Source organism: Echiichthys vipera (genome assembly GCF_963691815.1).
Source record: "Echiichthys vipera genome assembly, chromosome: 8".
NCBI classification, from domain to species: Eukaryota; Metazoa; Chordata; class Actinopteri; order Perciformes; family Trachinidae; genus Echiichthys; species Echiichthys vipera.
The window spans coordinates 5,130,697-5,154,435 of NC_139833.1; the positions used below are offsets into that span (position 1 = coordinate 5,130,697).

General features: G+C 43.2%; 1 protein-coding gene across 1 annotated transcript in view; it reads right to left on the reverse strand.

Moving 5' to 3' along the window:
* agmo (alkylglycerol monooxygenase) overlaps nucleotides 1-21,833 on the reverse strand; it is a 53,565-nt gene extending 31,732 nt beyond the window's left edge. Inside the window, exons 1-3 of the mRNA XM_083918850.1 lie at nucleotides 21,732-21,833; nucleotides 14,748-14,878; nucleotides 12,115-12,266 (exon numbers count right to left, since the gene is read on the reverse strand). Coding sequence (XP_083774976.1) covers nucleotides 12,115-12,266; nucleotides 14,748-14,878; nucleotides 21,732-21,830 — 382 coding nt within the window. The 5' untranslated portion in view covers nucleotides 21,831-21,833. The remainder of the gene's footprint in view (nucleotides 1-12,114; nucleotides 12,267-14,747; nucleotides 14,879-21,731) is intronic.
* Between the last annotated feature and the right edge of the window lie 1,906 nt (nucleotides 21,834-23,739).

Below are 23,739 nucleotides of genomic sequence, written 5' to 3' on the forward strand. Positions count from 1 at the left end.
AACATCTAATGCTCCACAGAATCGTGAATAAACACATTTCTCAATCATAGTCATGAAGATAACTAACATGTAAGTTTTCACACACACACGCAAATACTATCTAGGTGTGTACAGAGTCTTGCACAGCTTTGCCCAGTGTGAGATTACTCCTTTCTATTTTGAGAAAGTCCTTCCACAGCCAGATTTTAAACTCCTCCTCTGTAATAAACTTGTGAATTGTATCGAGGCCGGCAGTCAAAAACCCCCAAAGGACCGATGGTCCGCGCTGCACCTGAACAAACACACTGCTGAGAACTGAAGGTGTGCAGCGTGAGCGGAGCAGCACCGCGAAATCTCCGGACACGTTTCCAATCAGTAAAACTGGTGGACTTCCTCAAGTGTTTGGGGAAACCCTGAGGAGCTCAGAGAGAAAACTACCGCTCCCGAGCAATACTGCACACCTCACTTATTTAACAGAGCTATTGCTGGGATTCAGCAGGTGTGAGAGAGAAAATGTCACAGGGAATGTTTTTGCAAGTGTCAGATACAGTGTTAAATGGTGTATTTTGGATTGAGTCGAAATAGAAGCAACGGGGTTAGACTTTATTTCAAACTTTATTTGCCCTCTCAATGCAACTGACAGACAGTCTGCAGACAAGGCATGAGTGAGAGGGGAGAGGAGTAAAACCAAAAGAAGACCGAGTGCATCTAAGGCAGTCAAGCACTAAAATTATGACGTTCCTTCCGCTCTGAACCACGGGGGATTCAGAGATGAACTGTCCCGCTAAGAGACACATTGAGAGGATAATCCAGCCTTTGTTTAATTCCAGCAGCCATTTGCTTTTTTTCTTCTCGCTGGAATCGTGCTTGGCAGGGTCCAGGTCTAAGGGCGGCTAAGATTGATGCTTCTTGTCATTGATAGGAAGTAGGAACCGCTAGGCTTCACTGCAAGCCCATGTCCTCATCTCTGGACTCGGCGGGACACTGCATAGTTTGGCAGGGCCTATTCAGGAGGGAAGCCCAGTTAATGGTGAGAACCAATGCCACAGAGCCCGCGTTCCCAGCAAGAGCAGAGAAACGCTGAGGACGGCACTTCTATCTGGCCTCCAGCGAGCCTCAATTCACGCTTTCTCAGGCATAACAAGCATGAGCGCATGCTAACCAGGTGATGGACTGTTATGACTTTATGTGACATTACATTTAAAATGACAGCATTAATCGTTTATTCAAATCCCTCAAACACTGTTTAACTTATAAGGACCTCTAGTGGCTGTGTGAAGGTGGAAGCTGTTATTGCGTTCATGTAAGTCAACTTCATGTTGGGTCTGGTTTTGTGCAACCGAATCAGTATGAGTGACAGGTCTGTCCCATTGACGTCATTTTCATTTGAAACAGAAGCTGTGGTGGTGGTTGTAGATGAGTTAATGTTTTCCACATTGATGTAAACGTGGATGTGCCAAAAAGTGCAGTTGCTTGAATAGAAGTGGCCCTTGAGGCTGGCTCCAAAAGCGAGTCAATCCCCATGGACCTCCATGTTGAAATGCCCATTTTTACAGCAGAAATAAACATGTTTACAGCCTAATACAAAAAAGTTTTTTGTCTCTACGGGGCTCTTATGTCTGACGTAACACCCTTTCAAATTGCGATTTCCCGGTCCAAATGCTCCTATCACTTCTTTCTTCAGTGAGACACCTTTTCATCGATAGGATGACTCACACTGTTGCAACAGCGGGGAACACAGCACCGCAGCATTATAAAAATATATGGTCGGGACCAGCTTGGGCCTGGAAATCATATTTTGAAAGGGCGATACGTCATGACTTTACTTCGAGATAGCTAACTTTGATAATCAATCAACTGTAGAGGGTAAAATATGTATGTAACCCAACTGTTTAAGTTATACTAAGGCTTACAGTTCGGCATAAGTAAAGGTTTAAATGACAGTTGGGTGCCGTCACAGGTTGTGAGCTGAGCAAACCACGCGTCATCCAGCCCACACAAGCCCCATCCGATTTTGGATTATCTGGGATCAGGCAGAAATAGGTGCAGCCAATATGGTGACGGCCGCAGCCACTCACATCAAGCTTCACAACAGCTCTTCAGAAGCATATGGTTGACGTCACACTGACTATGTCCATATTTTATACAGTCTATGTCACATGTGAAATAGACTGATCCAGTAAAGGGCTGCTGTGGCTGCAGGTTTTCAGTCCAACCAAGCAAGAACACACTTACTCAATCACCTGAACTGTCTTCACACAGTTGACTTGTTGGACCAGGTTGTTTTTGATTGGTTAGAATGAAAACCTGTAGCCACAGTGGCCCTTTACTGGGTCAGTTTGACACCCCTGGTCTATGTGGTAAAACAGCTGTTAATGGGTACAACCAGACCTATCTCAACCACTGAACAAATCAAAACTTTCTAGACAGTCACTCTCCAGAGTAATGTGTAATATTGTATTGTTTTAAAGATCATTGTTTTCATTCACCTCTATCAGTTGTGGGTGACGACAGATATCTCTAAATTGAATGACACTTTCCTTTGGTAAGTGGCTTTAGAATAAGCATGATAAAACACATATCGTCATGTATTATTGTTTCCATGGTCTCCTGTAAAATCAAACCCTAAATTAAACCTTATAGTATTGCTATTCACCACCAAGACTCTCAGCCCGACTTCTGGTCACACTGTTGAATTACATCATGACACACAATCAAGGCCTATAAGCCATCATCACCATCATGTAACGTGACTGAGTTAGACGTTAACAGTCTGTTTACGTCCGTCAGGAGCGGTGCTTACATAACCAGAGTATAAACGCAGGAGGCAAAGTCCTATTGAGCTCCATAAATTTAGCTCCAGTGACGGCAGTATAACGTGCCGATAATGATCAATCTAAGCCTTGATAATGCTGCCATTAAAAGAAAGTATGACTAGTCGAAAAGAAAAATAATCAGCACAGAAGGAGGTCCAAATCCACTCTCTTCAAGCACCGAAACCTTATGAAATGCTTTTACATTTACATCCATCAGCTGCCAAATCATCACCCTCAGCGACAAACTCCTGGCACTGACAAACGGCGTCCTTCATGTGAAGCCCTCTGAGTGGAGGGCCGCCCTGTCAATCACAGAGGTAATGGCGTGTGAACAGCCCTCCAGTGTTTGGGTTGGAGGGCTCTTGGATGGGATGCCAACCCAAACAGCAAGCGCCGGACTCGGCGGGACAGTCGGCCAACTCCCATCTGCTGCTGCCATACTTCATGCTGTCCACACAGCTCAGTCACACACACTAAACTAAACACACTAACCCTGGTCAGGCCCACTTACAGCTCTCACAAACAGGGTGTAAAAACTATGTATAGAAAGTGAAGGGTTACGTATAATGGCGCTTCTGTTATATTTTAATAAAATTGACATTCTATCCTCAACCGTCCTTTTGAGTCCAACTCCTGAAATCCAAAACACTGTTGTAAAAACTGATATAAAACTGTTAAAGTCTTTGCTCTCTCTCTTTTACCACTCGCTGTTGCAAACACAAAGGAGAGTCAAGATAGATTTTATGTTTGATGCTATACAAACCCAGGGTTTATGGAAGATGTAAAATGCCTAAATTAAAACATATGAAAGCAAAGAAATAAAGTGAAATACCCATTCTAATATGTTTTTCCTATTTAAGTATGCATTGTCTGTCATAATTCAATGAAAAAACATACGTGAAAAGGGCCTTTATTTAGTTTTTTGTAACTAATAACTGTTTAATAAGTGTTTTTCATTATGACATGAATTTTCCACGTCACAGAAAACAAAGTGAAGAAGTGTAACGTTGTCAAGCAGAGAATGGTTTAAACTTACCAACATTCAATGCAAAGCACAAGTTCATTTCTTTTGACATAAAATGAAATGTACATATGACCAGGTGCATTGTATTTCACTTTTTTTGTTTATATTTAGGTATTCAAAAGAGGTTTTAGGCGAGTCGTACTTCAGACTAAATGAATTATCGAGAAAATAAAAATCAAAAGATTTACTTTCAGCAGAGGCGACAACAGTTACATTAGATTATAGCATAGGTTTATACAATATACAACAATACGAACTGAACAGTGCGTATTGTTGTATATTGTATATACCTACGCTTAACCACGATGTCTGTTGCACTCTGTCACACCTGGTTCATTGCTTGATTTATTTTACGCTAGCTTTATTTTGATTTGATTTATGTTTATGCTTATTGTTACTCTGATCCTTTTCCGCCTTTGTATTGAAACTGTTGCAAAATAATTTCCCTCGGGATAAATAAAGTTTCTTGAATCTTGAATCTTGAATAAGAGAACCAGCGTGGGCAGCAACCTTGGCTGAACAGAGCTGCACAATTATCAGCATTGTTTTTTTGTGAAAGACAAAACGAGTCAAAATACCATTCTGAATTAAATACCACTGCTTTTGCAATCTGCTGGGTACAGATCCTCGCCAAAAACTCACATCATTTCAATATATTTTTCAATTAAAATTAGATTATTCATTCATTCATTCATCTTCAACCGCTTTATCCCGGAGTCGGGGTCGCGGGGGGTGCTGGAGCCGATCCCAGCTGCAAAAATGCTCATTCCCTACAATAATGTGGATCATACTGCATTTGCAATATCAGTCAAAATGGTCGCAGTTGGATATTTTCCTCATATCGTGTCAAAAAGCACAAACCACAGCAACCACTTAAAATTCACAAAAAGAAAATGTGTCATAGAACGCAGCGGTGGTGTCCAGACCAGTTCAATTAAACACCAAAGAAAGAAAAGTCCAGAGTTTAAATCAAAGAGACTTTCAGTAACTTTCAAGTAACTTTCCATTTCACAATTCTACAAACACACACACCGAAATCACCAACTACACTTGCAGCTGTAGAAAGTAGCTCTGCAAAATCTAAAAACCTAATATATGTTAGATTTGATTGGTAAAACTGGTAAAACTGGGGACTTGATGGACTTCCTTTATACCAATGTTGACTCATTCATAGATCTCACATGTTAAGACTGCTTAGTATTAAGTTATCGGAGCCACGGACAACTTTGTTGTGAAAAAAAATACTCTAAAGTACTCTAAAGTTATTCCCATAAGACATTACCGTTCACACTCATCCTTCCTATTCCCACTTCATCCCTCCATTCAGTGTCCGTCTGTCAGCTGTTGACAAAGGGAAGTCTGTCCGTGCAGCGAGGGGAGCACACGAGGGCAGCAGACAGCCGGGCTGTGGCCTCTGCTGAGCTCAGCGACCCTCTCGGTGGCCATTACACACTCTTCTTTTCTGCACTTTGTTGTAAATGCTGTGGAAACAGGACCTGTGGACATTCTTCCTTTGTGATGTCTAGGTTCAATCAGACTGTCTCTCTGTCTCTCTCTCTCTCACAGTAGACGTTCTCTCTCGTTCTTCGCACACACAGCAGACAGCGAGTGAGAGCACAGTGACCTATACATCACTGCTGATGTTATCTCTGCCTCCCATGTGGCCTTTCACTTGGTCTCTTCTGCTGCCGTGAGCGAGACCCCCACATCCTGACCAAACCATACCGTCAGAACCAACAAACCAACTGGGGGCCCGGATTCTTTTGTCGGCCCCACAACCTGCATCGAGCCAGGAACTCACCGTCACGCAGAAGATTTATGGGGCCTCGGCCGCCCAGGGGCACATAACCTCCACCCCCCCCCCCCCACACACACACACACACACACACACACACACACACACACACACACACACACACACACACACACACACACACACACACACACACACACACACACACACACACACACACACACACACACACACACACACACACACACACACACACACACACACACACACACACACACACACACACACACACACACACACACACACACACACACACACACCACCTCCGCTCTGCCACACAGCTGGGAGGAGCTCCTCTTTAAACAATAACATCCACATCGGCCTCGTCTCCTCGGGGACGGAGGACAGAGAGGAGTGCTGAGCACATCTGTTTGTCTTAACAACTGCTGCTGCCTGCAAGGCCCAAAGAGCAGGAGGGGTGTGGACACAGCAGGGGAAAGGTAGAGGATAGAGGATAGAGGATGTAGTAAGGTGCTAGGACAGCAAATAAAACGCTGAAGCGGGCGGCTGCTTTGAGGAACCCGAGGAGAAAACTGTTCAATACATAAATCTGATTACTGACACTTCTGTGGATATACCGTTTTATTGTGTACATATCTACCTGTCCATACCAAGAGGTCACCTCCGGGTCTGAAAAATAAAGCCAATGTGAAAGTGCCCAAAACTGCAGTTCCTCATATGGATACTGGCTTTGAAATCAAGTCCATCCCCATAGACCCCCATATTAAAAGGCCTGACTTTACAGCAGGTTTACAGCCTGGTACAAAAAAAGGACACAGCTGTGTTCTCTATAGCCAATTTCCCCATTCATGACACCTGAAAGGGGGGTGAATTTTTATATAACTCCATTTTTCTCATATTATGGTTAAAAGTTCTGCATAATTAAGGGATGGCTCCTTTGAGTAAACGGTGGCTGCCATCGCAGGTGGCGAGCTTGGATCCTAGGCTTCATTCGGCCCACCTCAGCTTCACCTCATTGTCCATTTTTGGATTAGCCACTTCAGCGGAGGCCAGATTGGTGATGTCACGGAGACTACATCGATGTTTGATAAAGTCTATGGTCCGTATATGTTTGCATATCCAAAACAACACATTTTTACCGCTGTCACATAACTTTACCCTCATTAATACATGATATCAGAGCTAATGTTCTGAAAAAGGTGAAAAAAAGAACATGTTGCTAATGTCAATTGAATGAATATTAAAAAAACAGTAGCTTAAGATTAATTCATATTCTGGCTCAATTAAAATCACTTAAATCTAAGTGAATTTCCGGTTGGATAGCCTGAACTGATGGATAGCCATTCCAACTTTAATATTTTGCCGTGGCTTCAAAAGGGAGACTTTGCTTAATTTCAGCCAGCTTTGTGTCATTGCAGTGTGGATAAAAGAAGAGGACATGCCGTCTACGTAAACGCCGCTTGACAACGGTCGATTGCTTTTTGTCACAATGCCAGACAAATCGGTCAACTCGTTGGAGCGGTAATGGGAGGATTCAAAGGTCTGGACCAAGACAATCTTCGAGTCCCAACTTAGACCACCATTTTTGTTTGGCGACCACAGATTTCTCCAGGTTTCTCTGAAGCCCATCAACTTTCAAAACTCATTATAACTTGTTCAACAATCCAGTCGGGTCAAACTGATCTCTCAATAACTAACAGCTGAATGGTTTAAACTCAAGATCAATCCTTTGGTATCCAGTTTCAATAGGAAACACATCACATTGAGGAAGTATTGGTGCCATGAGCGTGACCGTTTAGTGATTCTATAAGCGTAACACAGAGTGGCGGCAGCCAGTGTGGTGAGACGACTGCAGCGTTACTCCATTACCTCACATATAATCAGAATACGGACAGCTGACTGGCTGATTAATGGTCTGAGCCCGGATGGTATGCCTGGATATAGATGCTGTTCGAGAGCAGAGCTGCTATTAGTGGCGCTTGCGATACGAGGTTAGAATAAACAGAATCAACAAGCCTGTCAACAACATGGCCGCATCCGAACCGAGTCGGCCTCCTGCTCTACAGAAGCCATCTGGTTCCAGGCCGGTTCAGAATAGAATACGTTTTGAACAAATATAGTCTGTCTGACACGGAAAGCAGCAGACTACATGTGGGTGAAACTGGAATTTGTTTTCTATTCTTGTCAGTCACCAGCTTATTAGACCAATGTGTTTAGAATATGTGGTGAAATGGTGGTTAAATGCGCAGCAAGGGTCGTATTATTTTAACGGTTAGAGGAGATACATTTTTTAGCAATCTGTCAGCAACTGAAAACTTACATTTTCTCTCTTCAAAACAAGATAAAGCCATTCAAATGCAATGGCAGATAAACTAAAGCTGCAGTGTATTGATTCCGGCCACATCCACCAGTGAGAGCGAGTTTAAGCAAATAGTGCAATCTAGAGTTTAGATAAACAAGCACTTCATTTGTGACTGTGTGCACAAAGGTCATTCAAATGTTTGAGATTTCAGATTTGCCCCGACTTGAACCACACTGTTTGTCTACACAGGTTCAGACAGAATACCAAACAAAGGCCACACATACGCGTCCACTCACAACCTAATATTTCTGTCAATGCAGAATCCTGGCTTTGATCCAAACGCCTGCAGACAGGGGCAGCTGACTTCCCTTCGATCTGCTGCTATCTCCAAGATCACAGTGTCTGGTGAGAGCGAAGCTAAGTGGAAACGTCTCCAAAGTAAAGAGGGGCATCAGCACAGACTGACCAGCATTCAAAGTACTTTCCAATTATCTTACAGTTGTCCTTTCATGTGGAAGTCATGAGAGGGAAACTATGAAAAATGGGGCCATAAAACTGCTCAAACAGAAAAGGATATTCTGCACCGAGGCTAATAAGGGCTCGTATTTCTCAGCACTCACTTTTCTATTGTAATCTTTACTTTCTTATGATGTAATATCAAGATTTATGACTCGTATGTCTTAAAACAATAGGATTGGAAATTAGGATTTTGATGCAAGAGTGCAATAAAATAAGTAATATGGCAATGTGACAGTAAACGGCTGAAAAATACTTTCTACCCGCGTCCTACATCCGTCTCATTCCACAGTGCTTCATAAAAGGCAACATCCATCCCAAACCCTGGAAGCTTTCGGTCGAACCTTGCTCTAGGAAAAGCCGGAGGTCAAGATCAAGTCGACCAAGATGACCTCGGCTGACCAGAGTGACGAGTGAGGACCGCGCTGAGGCCGCCCTGCGGTCAGGGAGAGCTGCTACGCTTTGGTAACAAGGGGAAAAGCTTATATCCCGAGTGAGCGCTGTGGGTTACTCAGGACCAGACAATTATCTGCGACCCCACAATGTTCCATAAGAACAACGCCAACAGGCTGGAAGAAGAGGAAATGAAAGTAAGTGGAAAGTTTCTCTTTTTTTGAGATGTAAAAAGGATTCTGCAGTTCAAAAAATGAAATAACTCCGACCAAATAAACTCAGTAGATACGTGATACTGTGAGCGTCATTCCTCTGCATCCTCAGACTATGAGGGCAACGGCAGGAACACACACTTCGTTCAGACACACACTACAGCTGTATTTCTAAATGTGTAACTTGTATCACGCACATGGAAGGTCAATGTGTGCTGCTGAGTCTATTTTTCTAGATTATCGAACATGAGCGTGGACCTCTCTTTACACGGTTCTTCAGGCTCAAACACTGAGGGTAAACTAACAAAGATGGGATCCACCCCGTTGGCTGCCGCGGCAACATGCCATTTTTCTTTTCTTTTCACAAAGCACGAAAAGAAAGCAATAAACCAAACTATAAACTGTGTGGTTATGTATAAAGTGTTATGGCGCGTACTGACTGTTGGATGTGTGTAAGGGGCAATTTGAGGATAACAACAACAATAACATTAAATGGGCGGTGGTAGATCTGTCCGTGGGGACTTGGCTTGGTGTGAGGGTCACCAGGGTTCAAGTCAAACCAAGTACCCAGTGTGGACTGGTGGCTGGAAAAGGTGCCAGTTCGCTTCCTGGGCACTGCCACGGTGCCTTTGAACAAGGCACTGAACCCCAAACTGCTCTGGTATCTCTTCATTTAATACACGTGTATTGGTTCTGTTTGCATATGTGTGTGTGTGCTTTCTAGTAAAAAAAATGTAATCTCCCCTCAGGGATGATTAGATTACTTCCTATCCAGCTTACTTTCAGTTTCAGGCAGACTTTGGATTTAATTATTTTGGTTCCAAGGGTTTCAAGTATTGATTTTTTCATGCCAATGCACCACTATCAGAGTGATAGAGTCTTCTTTGTTTCTTTGTTTCTTTGTTTCTTTCTCCTCATTAGCTTCTGTCTGTGTTGGACAGGAGCTATTCTTCCTGGGGTCACTTCCACCGTCCTTGGTCTTTGTCTTGTACATACAGTATAAAAGCCCTGTTAAAACGTGATTTTCAAGACGGAGAATGAGCAGAAAACCTCCATCTAGTGTCTCAAGATCGTAGTCGCACCAACAAAAAAATAATTCCAGCAGTCCGATTGCCAGGTTCGTTGCTGAGATTGTCAAGCAATCAGCCTGCTCCATGTCAAGTGATGAATCACACAGGGTAATGACTAATTTGAATAATCAGTTCATTTTACAACAGTATTTAACGTTAGCCAGTCTTCAACTGGAAGTCTTTCTTTGAGTAATGTGTAATCGGTTAGCTAGCTCTCAACTCAAAATGATCGGCGTGAGCAGAGCAGCAGCTTCCACGGCAGTGATAGTGAGGCTGAAGGCTGTTAGCGTTAGCCAATACAGCTAAGAAAACATGAAAGTTAGCTTACCGATCAAGATGACACGTAGCCATTTGGGCGTGCGTTTTAATGTCGTTTAACTCCTTTATCTCAGTCCATGGAGTGAATTATTGGCCTATAGTGACTCTGGTTTTAGCCCGTCTCCGCTCACTCAGCTGCTGGAACAAATAACGCCCCCTTCGCTGAGGCTCCGAAGCAGCTGCAGGATTGGCAAACTCCATTTCACCCAGTGCCAGCCTACAGTAGCTCCCAACAAGACTACATAAGACTGAAAGGACGGCCCTTACCTTTGTTGTAAACTCTATATCATTAGAGTGATGCTGTGTTTTTTTGGACTGTCTCTGTCTATTATGATACTTTCCCTGATGATCCAAAAAAAAAAAATCAATATGTAATCATTTAGTTTTAATTGTCCAGATCTCTATGCCCACATACTTTCCATGTGCATTCTTACGTGCAAACGTCCGATATAGTACTTCCAATCTCTTGCACAAAAGTAAGGTATCCTCATTAATGGGTAGTGATGCAGCAAAATGCCCTAAAATCCAATTAGATTGGGTCAGGGAGAACCTGCGGCGTTATTATGTTCTCACCACACATACACAGACACCACCATGACAAAAATAACATCCAGTGTGCCCTGTGCCATGGTGGTGGGAGCTAAAAATGCCTCCTGTGCATGTTAGAAGCAGAGGGGCGCTATGCAGTCGAACTCTACAGAGCATCCTGAGGCGCTGTTCTCAGTCGACTCAAAATCATGTTTTTGGTGAGACGGTTCAGAAAACACAGCTCTTGTTCAGCCAGATTCTGGACAGCCAAAACTATGTGGACTCGACGGCGGCCAGTTTGATGTGCCAGCGACATAAATAAACATCAGTGCAGGCCACAAATAAATACTTGTCTTTCGGTGTGGCAGCCGAGCATCTGGCACGTGCATCAGTTGAGCCAACACACACAGGAAGAGTCGTTTTTTTAAAACATGTCAAGCCATTACTGTACGAACACTGTATCCGGTATATATTTTTTAATTCTGCTTTTTACAGTGATGCTGCAGGACGTCGCTGCTTCAGAGCCTATGACTATATACAGCTTGTTGCTGTGACAGCTCCGGGGTTAAGACCACAGCCCTCCGGAGACCACGGCCTCGCACATCTGCACAGCTCTAAAACAGCTGCATGTAACTCAAAAATAATTGCTTCCTCCACAACGTCCAGACAGCATGATGTGTGTGTGCTATCTTGTGTGCTCCTCCCTGCAGGGATGGCGACTAAATCAACATTTTAAAACCATTTATCATCAGCTGGCTTTGTAGTTTTTTTGTGAGTAATATGTGAGTGACCCATGACAGAAGAAGGGGAGGGGCGATCATTTTCTCCATTAACTGATGAGATGTTTGGTCAATAAAGTGTCATAAAATGGTGAGAAATGTCGATCAGTGTTTCCCAAAGCCCAATCGGACGTCCTCAAATGTCTTTTTTTGTCCACAACTTAGAGATATTCAGTTCATCGTCATAGTTGAGAAGCAGGAATGCAGCACACATGCAGCTTTATTTACTATATGTGTGGTGCTGGTCTGTCGTTGGGCTATAAGGAAATTTAACATTCAATATACTTTTCAGTGAGAACACAAACACAACACCATCATTGTTGTAATTTAAATGAGTAACACTTATTAATTGTGAATATCTTTGTGGGTCGTGCACGTGAGTGTGAGTGTCTTGTGGTGGTACCGTGAGCGAAGCGGTGGACCCAGTAGTAGCCAAAGTCCACGCCCAGGAAGGTGAACCACCAGGTCCAGGCGGAGTCCCACGGCAGCTCCAGCAGACGGTACCGGTCCCACACGAACATGTAAGCAGTCAGCTCACAGCCTCTCATGAACAGCCTGAGGGAGGGACAGTAAGTCCACAGTGTGCACATGTTAGTACAATATGCAGTTCATGTTACAGTCATGCTGTCCAGCTCATTTGGACATATTGTCAGACGGTCCTAGAGCTCTCTTCGGGTGTTGAGTCCGTCTGAGAAAGGGCTTATGTTTGATGTCAGAATTTGGAAGCACGCAGTAAAGTCCTGCATACATATACATCAGTGGCAATTGCTCTAAGACTGCAAGGGAAGCTCAGCTGGTGAAAGTGGTGAAATATGTATTGCTGTGTGTACATTTCATTAACTAAATATGCGTAAGAAAGCCATCATCTTTTGTTCAGAATCAGCTGTGATCAGCTGATCACAGGTAACCAGCGCAACTTCCTTCTCATTCATCACACAGCACTTTACACAGTCGGACGCTCAGCTTCCACTCACTTCAATGGGGGAGTGTAGAGTGGGTTGTTCCACTGTAGCAAAACTAGACGCTCATTGAATAAATGCTTTTGTTTGGCTGTTATTTGTTTGTCTGTTCACATTACGTCTTTAAATGTGGCCTGTCTACGGATTGCTGTGTGAACAGCTCACGCTCCTGAAGTGACCCGCATGTGCAGGTGAGGATTGATGACATCATGCCACACGGAGGCAAACATGGCAATGGAAACCGGCATGTAGGACTTTATGGCTCAAATAATAAAACTAGATAAAACTAGAACAAGTTATACAACTTCACTGTCCCTCCACTGGCCCCCTGCTTCACTGCTGTCCTCCGTGTTTGTTTTGATTCTGTTCCTGGCTCCTGTCTGTGGCTCACTTTGTTTTTCAATCGACTTTATTCGTCATTCATTTACTAAACAGTGCAGCGTGGCTCAGATTGACGTCACAGTCTCATTCAATGCTACCTGGCAGTTCAGATTGCGGGTGCATTCAGTACCGCATTTCAAAGTGGCGTAGTTCTGATTAGAATATGTCAGATTCAATGTGACTTGTGCTGTTCACAGTGTCAAAAGCAAATCAGAGATGGGTCACATATGAGAGGAAGAAATCTCATTCAGGTCACTTGTAACTGCAGTGTGAACGTTGTTGATTAATCATTTGTTATGCTTTTTTCATGCTGAATGACTTATTTCACTTTGCACTTTTATAGACTGTGTCCTGTCTGAATGTCCTGTTCTATGTAACTGTGTTGGTTTTGCTGTTAATCGGGTCTCTCTTTAGAATGAGACTCCGTGTCTCAATGAGATGACCAGTAAAAATTCAGGTGAAATAAAAAAAATGTAATAACATTTCTATTTATGAGCACATCTTTGGTAAACACAAGATTTGAAGTGGTGCTTTTGCGTGATTCTTTGAGGAGAAACGAATCACTTTTACATTTGATTAAATCAACTAATTGATTAGTCGACTTAGAATGTGTTTAATCAAGGACAGCCCTACAAATTATGATAAAATTGGTTATTGTGATTTCAACAATAATGGTACTACAGGTTTCCCTCTCATTTCATGAGTTTTTTTTTGTTGAAAATACAGAAAAGCACTTGCTCACAAAAAGACACATAATTTAACTATAGGCCCAAGCCACCACCACAGCGACTTCCTGGTTGATCCAGTATGGAAGTGCCAAAAATGTGCAGTTCGCAGAGTGGCCACTTGGGCCGGTTTCATAATAGAGCAGTTTCTCATTGACCTTCGTGTTAAACAGACTGTTTCCACAGCATCATTTTAGGTCATATCTCCATGACAACACTGAGGGGGGTGAAACTTTTTGTACCAAGCTAGTTTTTATTTTATTGGAGGTCAAAGTTTATGAATAATTAGGGGCGTGGCCTCTTGAGTGACAGCTAGCCTCTGGCCCTCGCTTCACCTCGGAGGTAAACGTCGGTCAGATGTACGTATCTCCCTCCCCCCCAACATCACATACATGCCCTTTTTTGGTAAGAGGAAATGAGGCGGTGTCAAAGTCTGACAAGACGGCTACTCCTGTGGGCGAGGAGAATTGGATCAAGTTGAGCGAATGGACCGTGACGGAAAGGCTACGACCATTTTTTTACACGGTGTATGAGTAGGCCCAGCATGGAAACTTGATGCCAAAAACAAAATCGCTGACACTCATCGCAGATTGACTGATACGAAGCTGATATTTAAAGGTTGTGTTCCGCTTTTGCGTCTGGTAAAACCTCCCTAGTTTTGTGTCATACCATGCAGCTCAACCTAAAAACAAATCGAGTTTCAATGTAATAAATACACACCTAGGTTTACAGAAGTGATCTGAGTGGTGCACAATCTCTGTGTAATCCTCCTTATAACAGCAACAAGTTACATCAACCAAAACCACTTTTCAAATCTACATGAATCACACAGGTAGCATATTTTTCAAAACAGGAAAAGGCCGCTATGATGGTGATGAAAATATCTGATTAAAAGAGATAAAAGTTAAATCAAGTAGCACTCCTATCATATCACACAGTTTGAGCTGACGATGAGCGACTTCAACACTTACAATGGGACTCTGGAGATCATCCCTGCAGCGATGGAGGTCAGTCCATCTCTGACGGTGATAACTGGGGCTCCTGTCTTCAGCAGGCCCACCACCAGCTCCAGCAGCATCAGCCCGACAAAGAAAGGAGTGGCCTGCGCACACACACAGACACAGACACAGACACAGACACACACACACACACACACAATCATGATTCAGCACTGTTACAAACTGTGAAAACAGGACAGTTTCAAGTCCACTGTTGCCTTTAGCAGTTGTGTTGAGCTTAAACATTTGTCTTGGCAGATGAGCTCAAAGCTCGCGTCCTTTCATGTGTTTTGATCCGTGATGTTTGTTTCTCAGTACCAGACTGGAGCAAACGGTCTAGAGACACAATGTATTGGCAGAATGGAGATCACAAACATTTGTGTGAGCAGAGCTGCCCCGGAGGAAGAACTGATCTCACTGGTGGATTTTTGTCTTTATGTTCACTGATAAAATAAAGAAAGTGAGCTGCGTCTCCAAATACACGTGTGTCAATCGAGGCAGGAGCTCTATCCACTATTAAAGTTATTATTAAGTTACACACACACACACACACACACACACACACACACACACACACACACACACACACACACACACACACAGAGCTGAATTTGCTTACTTTCTATGAAAAATGTGTCTTTTTTCATATTTGCTGACACTGTCCCTTTATCCTGACAGCACAACGAGACGACCTGAGCGAGCTGGGAAAAAAGTCATGTAGCTCCACGTCCACCTTCCGCTCCACTCTCTGCACAGTATCTGCTCGATTTCACCACGCAAGAAAACCAGCCAGTCGGAGCCGAGGAGTCTCTGACGCAGTGTCATTGACTGCTCTGAACTCTGATCCAACTGTGAAACCCGGCGGCGCTGATCAAATATGAATCAATATTCTGTTACAGTATTGCGTATTCCTCTCACATAGTGTTTTCAGAAACATATTTTAGTGTCCAATTTAGCTGTTTGTGACTAAGCTGAGCTAAGCAACAAACGACAACAGTATCTTAAGATCTGTGATTTGAAATGCAGGTTGGCAACTGTAGATAAGGCAAGGTAAGGTAACTTTTATTGTACCCAAGGGTAGATTTGGTTGTAGGTAAAAAGAGTTGGCTGCTTACACACACATAGACGACATTAATGACATTGACAAAAACAAGCAGACATTGACATAACAGTGGCAACAATGCTCCAGACATAGAGACACAGTTAAACATGGTACAGATAACTTCTCTCCTGACAGACTTTAGTCTTATCAATCACAGAACCTGACATTTTCTATCACAGTTTGCTGTGATTTGTTGCCCTGGTGGTTCAACTACACCAGTTTTATGTCAATCCAAGCCTTAAACGTGCTCCAAGTGTACAACACTGTTAAGGTCCTGCACATCTGGAACCCTATTTTCCCCCAAATGACTCATTCCACTTTGCAATTTCTATATAAAGAGAAACGACGTCTCAAAGGTGCAAATCAACAGTTGTTGAAGCTCCCATTCAAAGTGAGGACTAGAAGAAAGAAGAGTGACCTCCGAGCTACTGTACATATCGTAACTACCAGAAAGTTTTTTTTTTTTTGAGTAATTGTTTTTCTTCACTTTGTTCATGTTATAATAAATAACCTGAATTAACTGATATACATAAATGAAGAAGTTCCCCTTTTGAAAAACATATTTCTGCATTGCCAACGTCAAACACATGCTAAAGCAGCATTTTATTAGCATTTTCTCTTTTTACAGCAAAAAAAACAAAATTGAAATGACAAAATTCCAGACGCTGCAAAGAATGGATTACATCTGGTAACTACTTATGACAAAACAAATGGTAAGCACTAAGCAAACAGTCAGTTACGGCCCGCTATTTCTAACCGTGCTGGAAACATGTAATAACCTCTTAATGGGTCCGTCAAATATGGAACAAATTAGTGAGGGACGGGGTTAGCAAACAGGTCACGACTGCGACTCCAGCGGCGTGTCAGACCTGCTGGTTAGCTTTCGCTCGTAGGCGCTCATTGACCAAGTGACTGCAATCGTAACCAGGACACATGGCCCCACCAAGAGCGAGGAATGAAGGGCGTGACGAGACCGCGGAGGAGCACATCTGCAGGTGGGGAGGGAGGAAGTGTGTGTGTGTGTGTGTGTGTGGATGGAAGTAAGAGTGAGAGTGCATGCATGTGTGTGCATATCCATATGTGAATGCTCCTACTTTAACATGCAGGTGTGTGTCAGTGTGTGTGCACTGCAGGCAGAGGCGAGAGCACCACCAGGGACCTGCGATCACACGCAACGCTCCCAACATCTGGCAGCAGCAGACTGCAGAGCTGTAGCCAGCAAATGGGCTCGCAGCGCAGGCAGGCCTCCTCCAAACCCGCTGAGAGAGGGATTATCATTCTGGACGCCAGTCTAAAAACCTTCCCTGCTTTTTTCCTCTCCTGTCCAGCAGATAGTTTTACCTCTGGAGGCCTGCGTTCTCGACAAAATTATTCAGCAGTGCAAGTTGATTCTCATGCTGTGCGAAAAAGAAGGCGAAGGGGAAAAAGCTCGTCTTTGTTTTCATCAGTGTATCTATTTTTTTGTCTTTATTGTTGCAATTTGTCCTCGATTTTTGTTTTCCCCATGATTCTGTGAGATATTTCCCCCTCAATAGTTGCCTTTTTGATCTTGCACGCACTGATGCATGCACGGTTTTTATCTTGTTACAAATAAAAACTAAAAATCACCCGTTTTACTGCAGTATGATGTGTGGACCCTTTGTTGTGGCATCTAATTATTTGCATTTTATTTTATTTTATTCTGCACTGGGGTCTTACATGGAGCATGACATTTGCGGACCAGATGTGTGCCTTTCCCCTCAAACAGCAGTCACGGATGACTGATGTTGGCCGACAACACGCAGGCTGACGAGACACTTTTATCACCGCTGTCCGACGAAAATATTGTGTTTGCCTTTCGAAAATCACCGGATAGCTGAAGGAATCTGGCGACGACCCACGTACGAATTACTCCAAACAACTCTCAAATTGGTCTTGTTCTTTCTAATTAATTTGGTCTGTGGGGATCAGAAAACAGAATAATTAACGACACATCACAAACAGTGCTGAGTCACACGCACCCATGCAAACTTGTATCACCATAAAGCCCTGCAGCAATAACAAATTTGTTTAATCACATTTGGTAGTGGATTATAAGGACTCCTGCTGCGGGGGTAATTGTTCTCCTCCCCTGATGTGCCTCATAAAACCTCATAACAAACATGTGCTGTTAAACCTGCACCAGACATTCGCCACAATAAATGGCGTTTGAGACGCTGTAAACTGACAGTAAGACGCAGGAGAAACCCCAAATTGTTTCTAAATTGTGCATTCAAGATCCCATATAGTAAAAAGTGAGATTTATATGTATTTTTAGATAATAAAGCAGGTCAAGGTGCTGTAAACATACGGTGAGAATGTTAAAATGCTCAATCCACAGGGAAATGCACACGGCCTGTATTCAGAAACTGTGCCTTTAAATGAGTTGTGACGTCACAGCTATACCATATACCGTATATACCGTATTTTCCGCACTATAAGGCGCACCACATTATAAGGCGCACCTTCAATGAATGGGTTATTTTGAAACTTCTTTCATATATAAGGCGCACCGCATTATAAGGTGCATAGAACAGACGCTACAGTCCAGGCTGGTGTAACGAGGTCGAGTTCGACTTTGTCCTCCAACTGTGGCCATCTCGCTCTGTTCCCTCGGAAACTCTGTTTAGTCTTCTTTACTTGGCGCAGGTCGTCTTGTTGCTTCCTCCACTTCTGCACCATTGATTGGTTCATGTTAAACTCTCTGGCTGCTGCTCTATTCCCGTGTTCTACTGCGTGACTAATGGCCTTGAGTTTAAACTCTGCGTCGTAAGCGCGTCTCTTAACAGGAGCCATTTTGGGCTCTTTACACAAACACACACATGGAAATGAAACGGCACGCTTCGCGCAGTCGTATATCTCAACATGCACCGCGCGTTACTTCTTCTATGGGGGAAAATAGAGTCGGCGGCTGCTCACCGTAGTTGCGAGACCTGTTGTGGCTCAATATTGGTCCATATATAAGGCGCACCGGATTATAAGGCGCACTGTCGGCTTTTGAGACATTTGAAGGTTTTTAGGTGCAACTTATAGTGCGGAAAATACGCACTATATATATATATATGTAACATCACTTTCTACACACATACATATATATATATATATTTTTTTTTAGTGATGCAAAAGTGCAGCTACAGTCATTCCCCGGCTGCAGTGACAGTGCAGAGACGCCAAGAGCGCAGATGGTTAAACCCGGAGATGCTGACCAATCAGAGCAGACTGGGCTTATTTCAAGTGGGTGTCTTAAAGGGGCAGGCGCTAAAGCAGAGCGTTAGTGTGAATACAGGTATATTCAGACAGACAGACAGTCTAAGGAAAATAATGTGCTTTTACATTTTACATTAAAGCGTTTAAACGTTCAAGTAGAAACCCCAAATAAGAGTGTGATCCCGTCTCTCTGCAGTCTGACTGGGACATCTGACACAATCCAAGTCATCAGTTCACAGGATCACAGGATCTGCGTTTTACCTGATTTGGGAGGGCTGTCATGAGTGTGTGTGTGTGTGTGAAATTACTATTTTGTGTGACTAACTTGTGACTTGTCTCTCTTTGCACATGTTGTTTGTTCTCAGGTGTCACATGCAAAACGTTGTCTAAGACTGAGGATTTGCTGTTTTTCTCCTTTCTTTATATCATTACAAACTTTCGTCCTTTTAACAAATAAGAGGCTGCTTTTTGGCATTTTACAGACTAAAGTATTAGTCAGTGATGTCAATCTGCATTTCCAGCTTTAGAGTTACAAGGTTTCTCATCCTGCTGGTCAAAAACCTTGCATCTCCAATCGAAGGGGATTTCCTTGATGTCATGATTTCCATTGTGGTGCATATGCATAAAGGACCGCTCCCTGGAAGCTTCAGTGTCGAGTCTAGGCTTCTGACTGACTACTACTTTATTATTTCTAATGATCAGTTTATCAATGGTCTTTAAAATATAAAATACTAAAAATGCATGCTGTAATTTCAAAGTCAGAGTTCAAAGTCTTTGTTTTTTGCGACAAACAGTCCTAACGCCATAGATATTCAGCTTACTGTAATATTTGCCGTGGTGGTATTTACATCATCTGCTTAATTAAAAATACTATTATTACACTGTGAAAAAATAGTCCACTAGCACAAATACACATGTAGGTATCAGCGGCTAAATGTGCTTAAAGTATGAAAAGCAAAAGCAGTTATTGTGTTGCATTAATGCGCGTGTTGTATTTTCCTGCTGTAGATGATAAAGGTCGTGCTCATTTGAACTCCTTTATATCCGGATGGGACAAATCTCTAAAAGTCAAATGGAAATGGTGGTCAAGTATACGGGAAACGGTCCTGTTCTCAGCTTTTTGATGATTAGGATGGATTTTTTAAGTCGTTCCTGAGAAGTAGCTGCTTCTCCTCATGACTGATAAGATAACTGCTAATTTCACATTATTGTATTTGAAAAAGAAGTTTGTGACCTGTAGCTTACGGAGGACTGATGGTGTAAAGGGCTCAGATGTAGTGAGGAAAAAGCATGATTTAATATTTCATATCTCTGACCAAACCAAATATAACAACAAAGAACAGTGCTGACTATTCAAATGTTCATTTATTATTATTTTTTTTCTCGTAGGGTACATTGAAAAACTTTGCAAGCGTATTTTGGATTTTATAGAGCATTTTGCCAAAGAATTCAAATTAAAGGCAGCGTGAACTCAGTGGGCTACGTGGTTATTGTGCATACCTAATATTTAACATCTCATCTCATCTTCAGCCTCTTATCTGGGGTCGGGTTGCAGGAGCTTTAGCAGGGGACCCCAAACTTCCCTTTCCTGGGCCACATTAACCAGCTCTAACTGTGGGATCCTGAGGCGTTCCCAGGCTGGTGTGGAGATCTAATCTCTCCACCTGGTCCTGGGTCTTCCTCGAGGCCTCCTCCCAGCTGGACGTGCCTGGAACACCGCCCTAGGGAGGCGCCCAGGGGGCATCCTATTATATTTTACATTGTCAACCAATTCTTATTCAATTCAATTCAGTTTTATTTAATTTATAGTGCCAAATCATAACAAAAGTTATCTCAGGACACTTTACAGAGTAGGTAGGTTCATTCTAGGAATAAACACGGAGAAAATAAAGAAATTATAGCAAATAAATAAATGGACCAGTCAATTGATGACTTCGCTCTGCCGGAGAAACTATGTAGTGACATTTCCAAATCCTCCCAAAAATATTTTTCTACATTCTGTAAATACAGTTATTTTATCAGACAATGTATGCGCCTATGGATACAGATATGTCCGCAGATATACAGATTTATATTGTGCATCCATAGTATGATGCATTTTCCAGCTGACTTAAGAAGTAGGAGGATTTTAATGAAGGAACACTTCATCCTTCGGGTCTGGAGACCCATATGTGGAGATGCACGGTTTGCACTGGACAGACAGGCTCTCAAATATGGGTCTAAAATATGTCATCTGGACTAAAGCTGTCAGACAAATGTGGAGAGGAAGTAGGCGATAAAGTTTCCTAAAAATGGTTACATCCCAACCCTGCATCTGACAAACAAAAGCAATCATTTGAGCAGCTTGAACATGTGACTGTTTGGTATTTTGTCTTGAAAAACACTGAGAATATTATTGAAATAGTTGCTCAGTAGTCGATTAATCAACTTGTATTTACAGCAAGTTGATACCTGCTTCTTAGTTGTACCTGGACACTTGAACGCAGCGTTTCAGTCCACCCTGTGCTGTTACTTTTATAGCCTCGGGCTTCGCGTTTCCACCGTGAGCTCATCTCAGGTGTCTTTCTTTACGCAACACAAAACAAAGCGCACTGATGTAAGTGAGTGAGTGAGACTGAGGCTGGACCCACCTGCTGCACATACTTGGGAACATCTTCCACCTTCTCAAAAGATGACTCGTTCGGTGTGAGCATGAAGAACATGGACCGGACCCCCGTGGACACCTCCATGGCTTCAGCCTTCTGGCGCACAGCCCCGTGCGCACCGCCGCTCCAGGTGACTCTCGGGTGTTACCTGTGCAGGTATTTAGCTCTCACCGGGCGGTGGGGGCGTCACTACTCAACTCCTCTAAACGCCGTTACACACCCTTGTTGTTCCCCCTTTTTGCAAGTAGGTCAGTCGGTTGCGAAATAGTGAGCGCGGCTGCTGACGAGGAAACTTCTCACACACAGGAAACCGATCCCGGGACGGTTTAAAGCTGCAGGGTTCAGTTACAGTGAACATTTACCTGCGTACAGTATGCGACTTTTATAGGAGGAGAGGTTCAATTGGTCACACTTCAGACTGTGTCGCTTTGTCTCGCGATAGTTTGTGGTGTGTTTTGCAGAGTGCAGTGAGTGACCTTACAGTCAGCTGTTCTGTGCATGGTTATGCATCCACTCCTCTGTGTGCTGTTCATAAAGGGTTACATGTGACATGTGCTTGATTATCACTCAACAATAGTCAGGGTTGTGTTTGGGAGAAGCCCCCCTCCCAATTTACCCCCCATGGGATGCCTCATGTCACCAAACACTTTTATAGATAGATATATTAATTATGGATATTTGAAATGTTCATGTATTTACTCTGTTAACTGTTGATGCTATTGTCTGTACGTGCAGATGGGATCATTTTAAGTGTGGAAGTTATGAAGTGGTCGGATTTAAAGGTACAGGCCTGACATGTGCTTTCTGGCGGAGTTGCATAAGAAGATTGACAGGCTACCTGTCTGTTAAATAGGCCACATCCAGCAGCCTGTTATCTCAGATTAGCACAACAACTGGAAAATGTATTTACTTTTGTTTGTGACCATTAACATCCTGGAGTTTCTACTTGTTGCCTGGCAACAAATAATCAATGCCTACGTAACATCCATCCATCTTCAACCGCTTGTCCATCTTGGGGTCGCGGGGGGCTGGAGCCGATCCCAGCTGACATCGGGTGTAAGGCGGGGTACACCCTGGACAGGACGCCAGTCTATCGCAGAGCACATAGAGACAAACAGAGACAGACAACCATTCACACCTACAGGCAATAGAGTCATCAATGAACCGAACACCTGCACGTCTTTGGACTGTGGGAGGAAAACCGGAGAACCCGGAGAAAACTCCACACAGAAGGGGCCACAGCCCGGATTCGAATCAGCACAACTCTTTCTGTGAGGCGACAGTGCTAACCACCAGCCACCGTGCCGCCCTCCTTCATAACATAGCCCCTTTGGTTTTTGTATGGATTAGTCTAAACCTGATTTGTGATGGTTGTCATGGTTGTGTAAGTGTGTGAAATTACTTTTTGGTGTGACTGACTTGTGACTTGTCTTGTTGTTTACGTGTGGTTTGTTCTCAGGACGTGCGAACAATTGTCTAAATGTAACAAGAGTGTGTGAGATAAATTAAATAATGTGTTAATTATTGAGCTATAGAGGTGCTGGTAGGTGATAAGGCTAGCTGTTTTCACCCTTTTTCCAGTTGTCTTGCTAGTGCTAAGCTAACTAGCTCCATATCTTAATGGACAGAAATGTGAGCGGTGACATTTTTTTAATCTACCTCTGCGAAAGCGCACAGAATACAAAGAGCATGAGCCGTATAAAACCGTGTTGTAGACGACCAATCTCAGAGGCCATCAGCTGTCTGTCTGAACAAAAGCCTCAAGGGGCAACGGCTAATATTATATATTTAGGGGTTTCAGGTAAAGCTGGCGTTTGTCGGGGCCGATCACTGTTTACGGTCCGGGGTTGAACTCCAGTTTTCCTTAACGGCCACTTGAGGCGTCAGTTCTCCAAATAACTCAATCCCCATAGACCACTATGTTAAAAAATGCTCAACTTTACAGCAGGAATAAACATGTTTACAGGTGTTTTTTTTAATAACTCACCCGTTT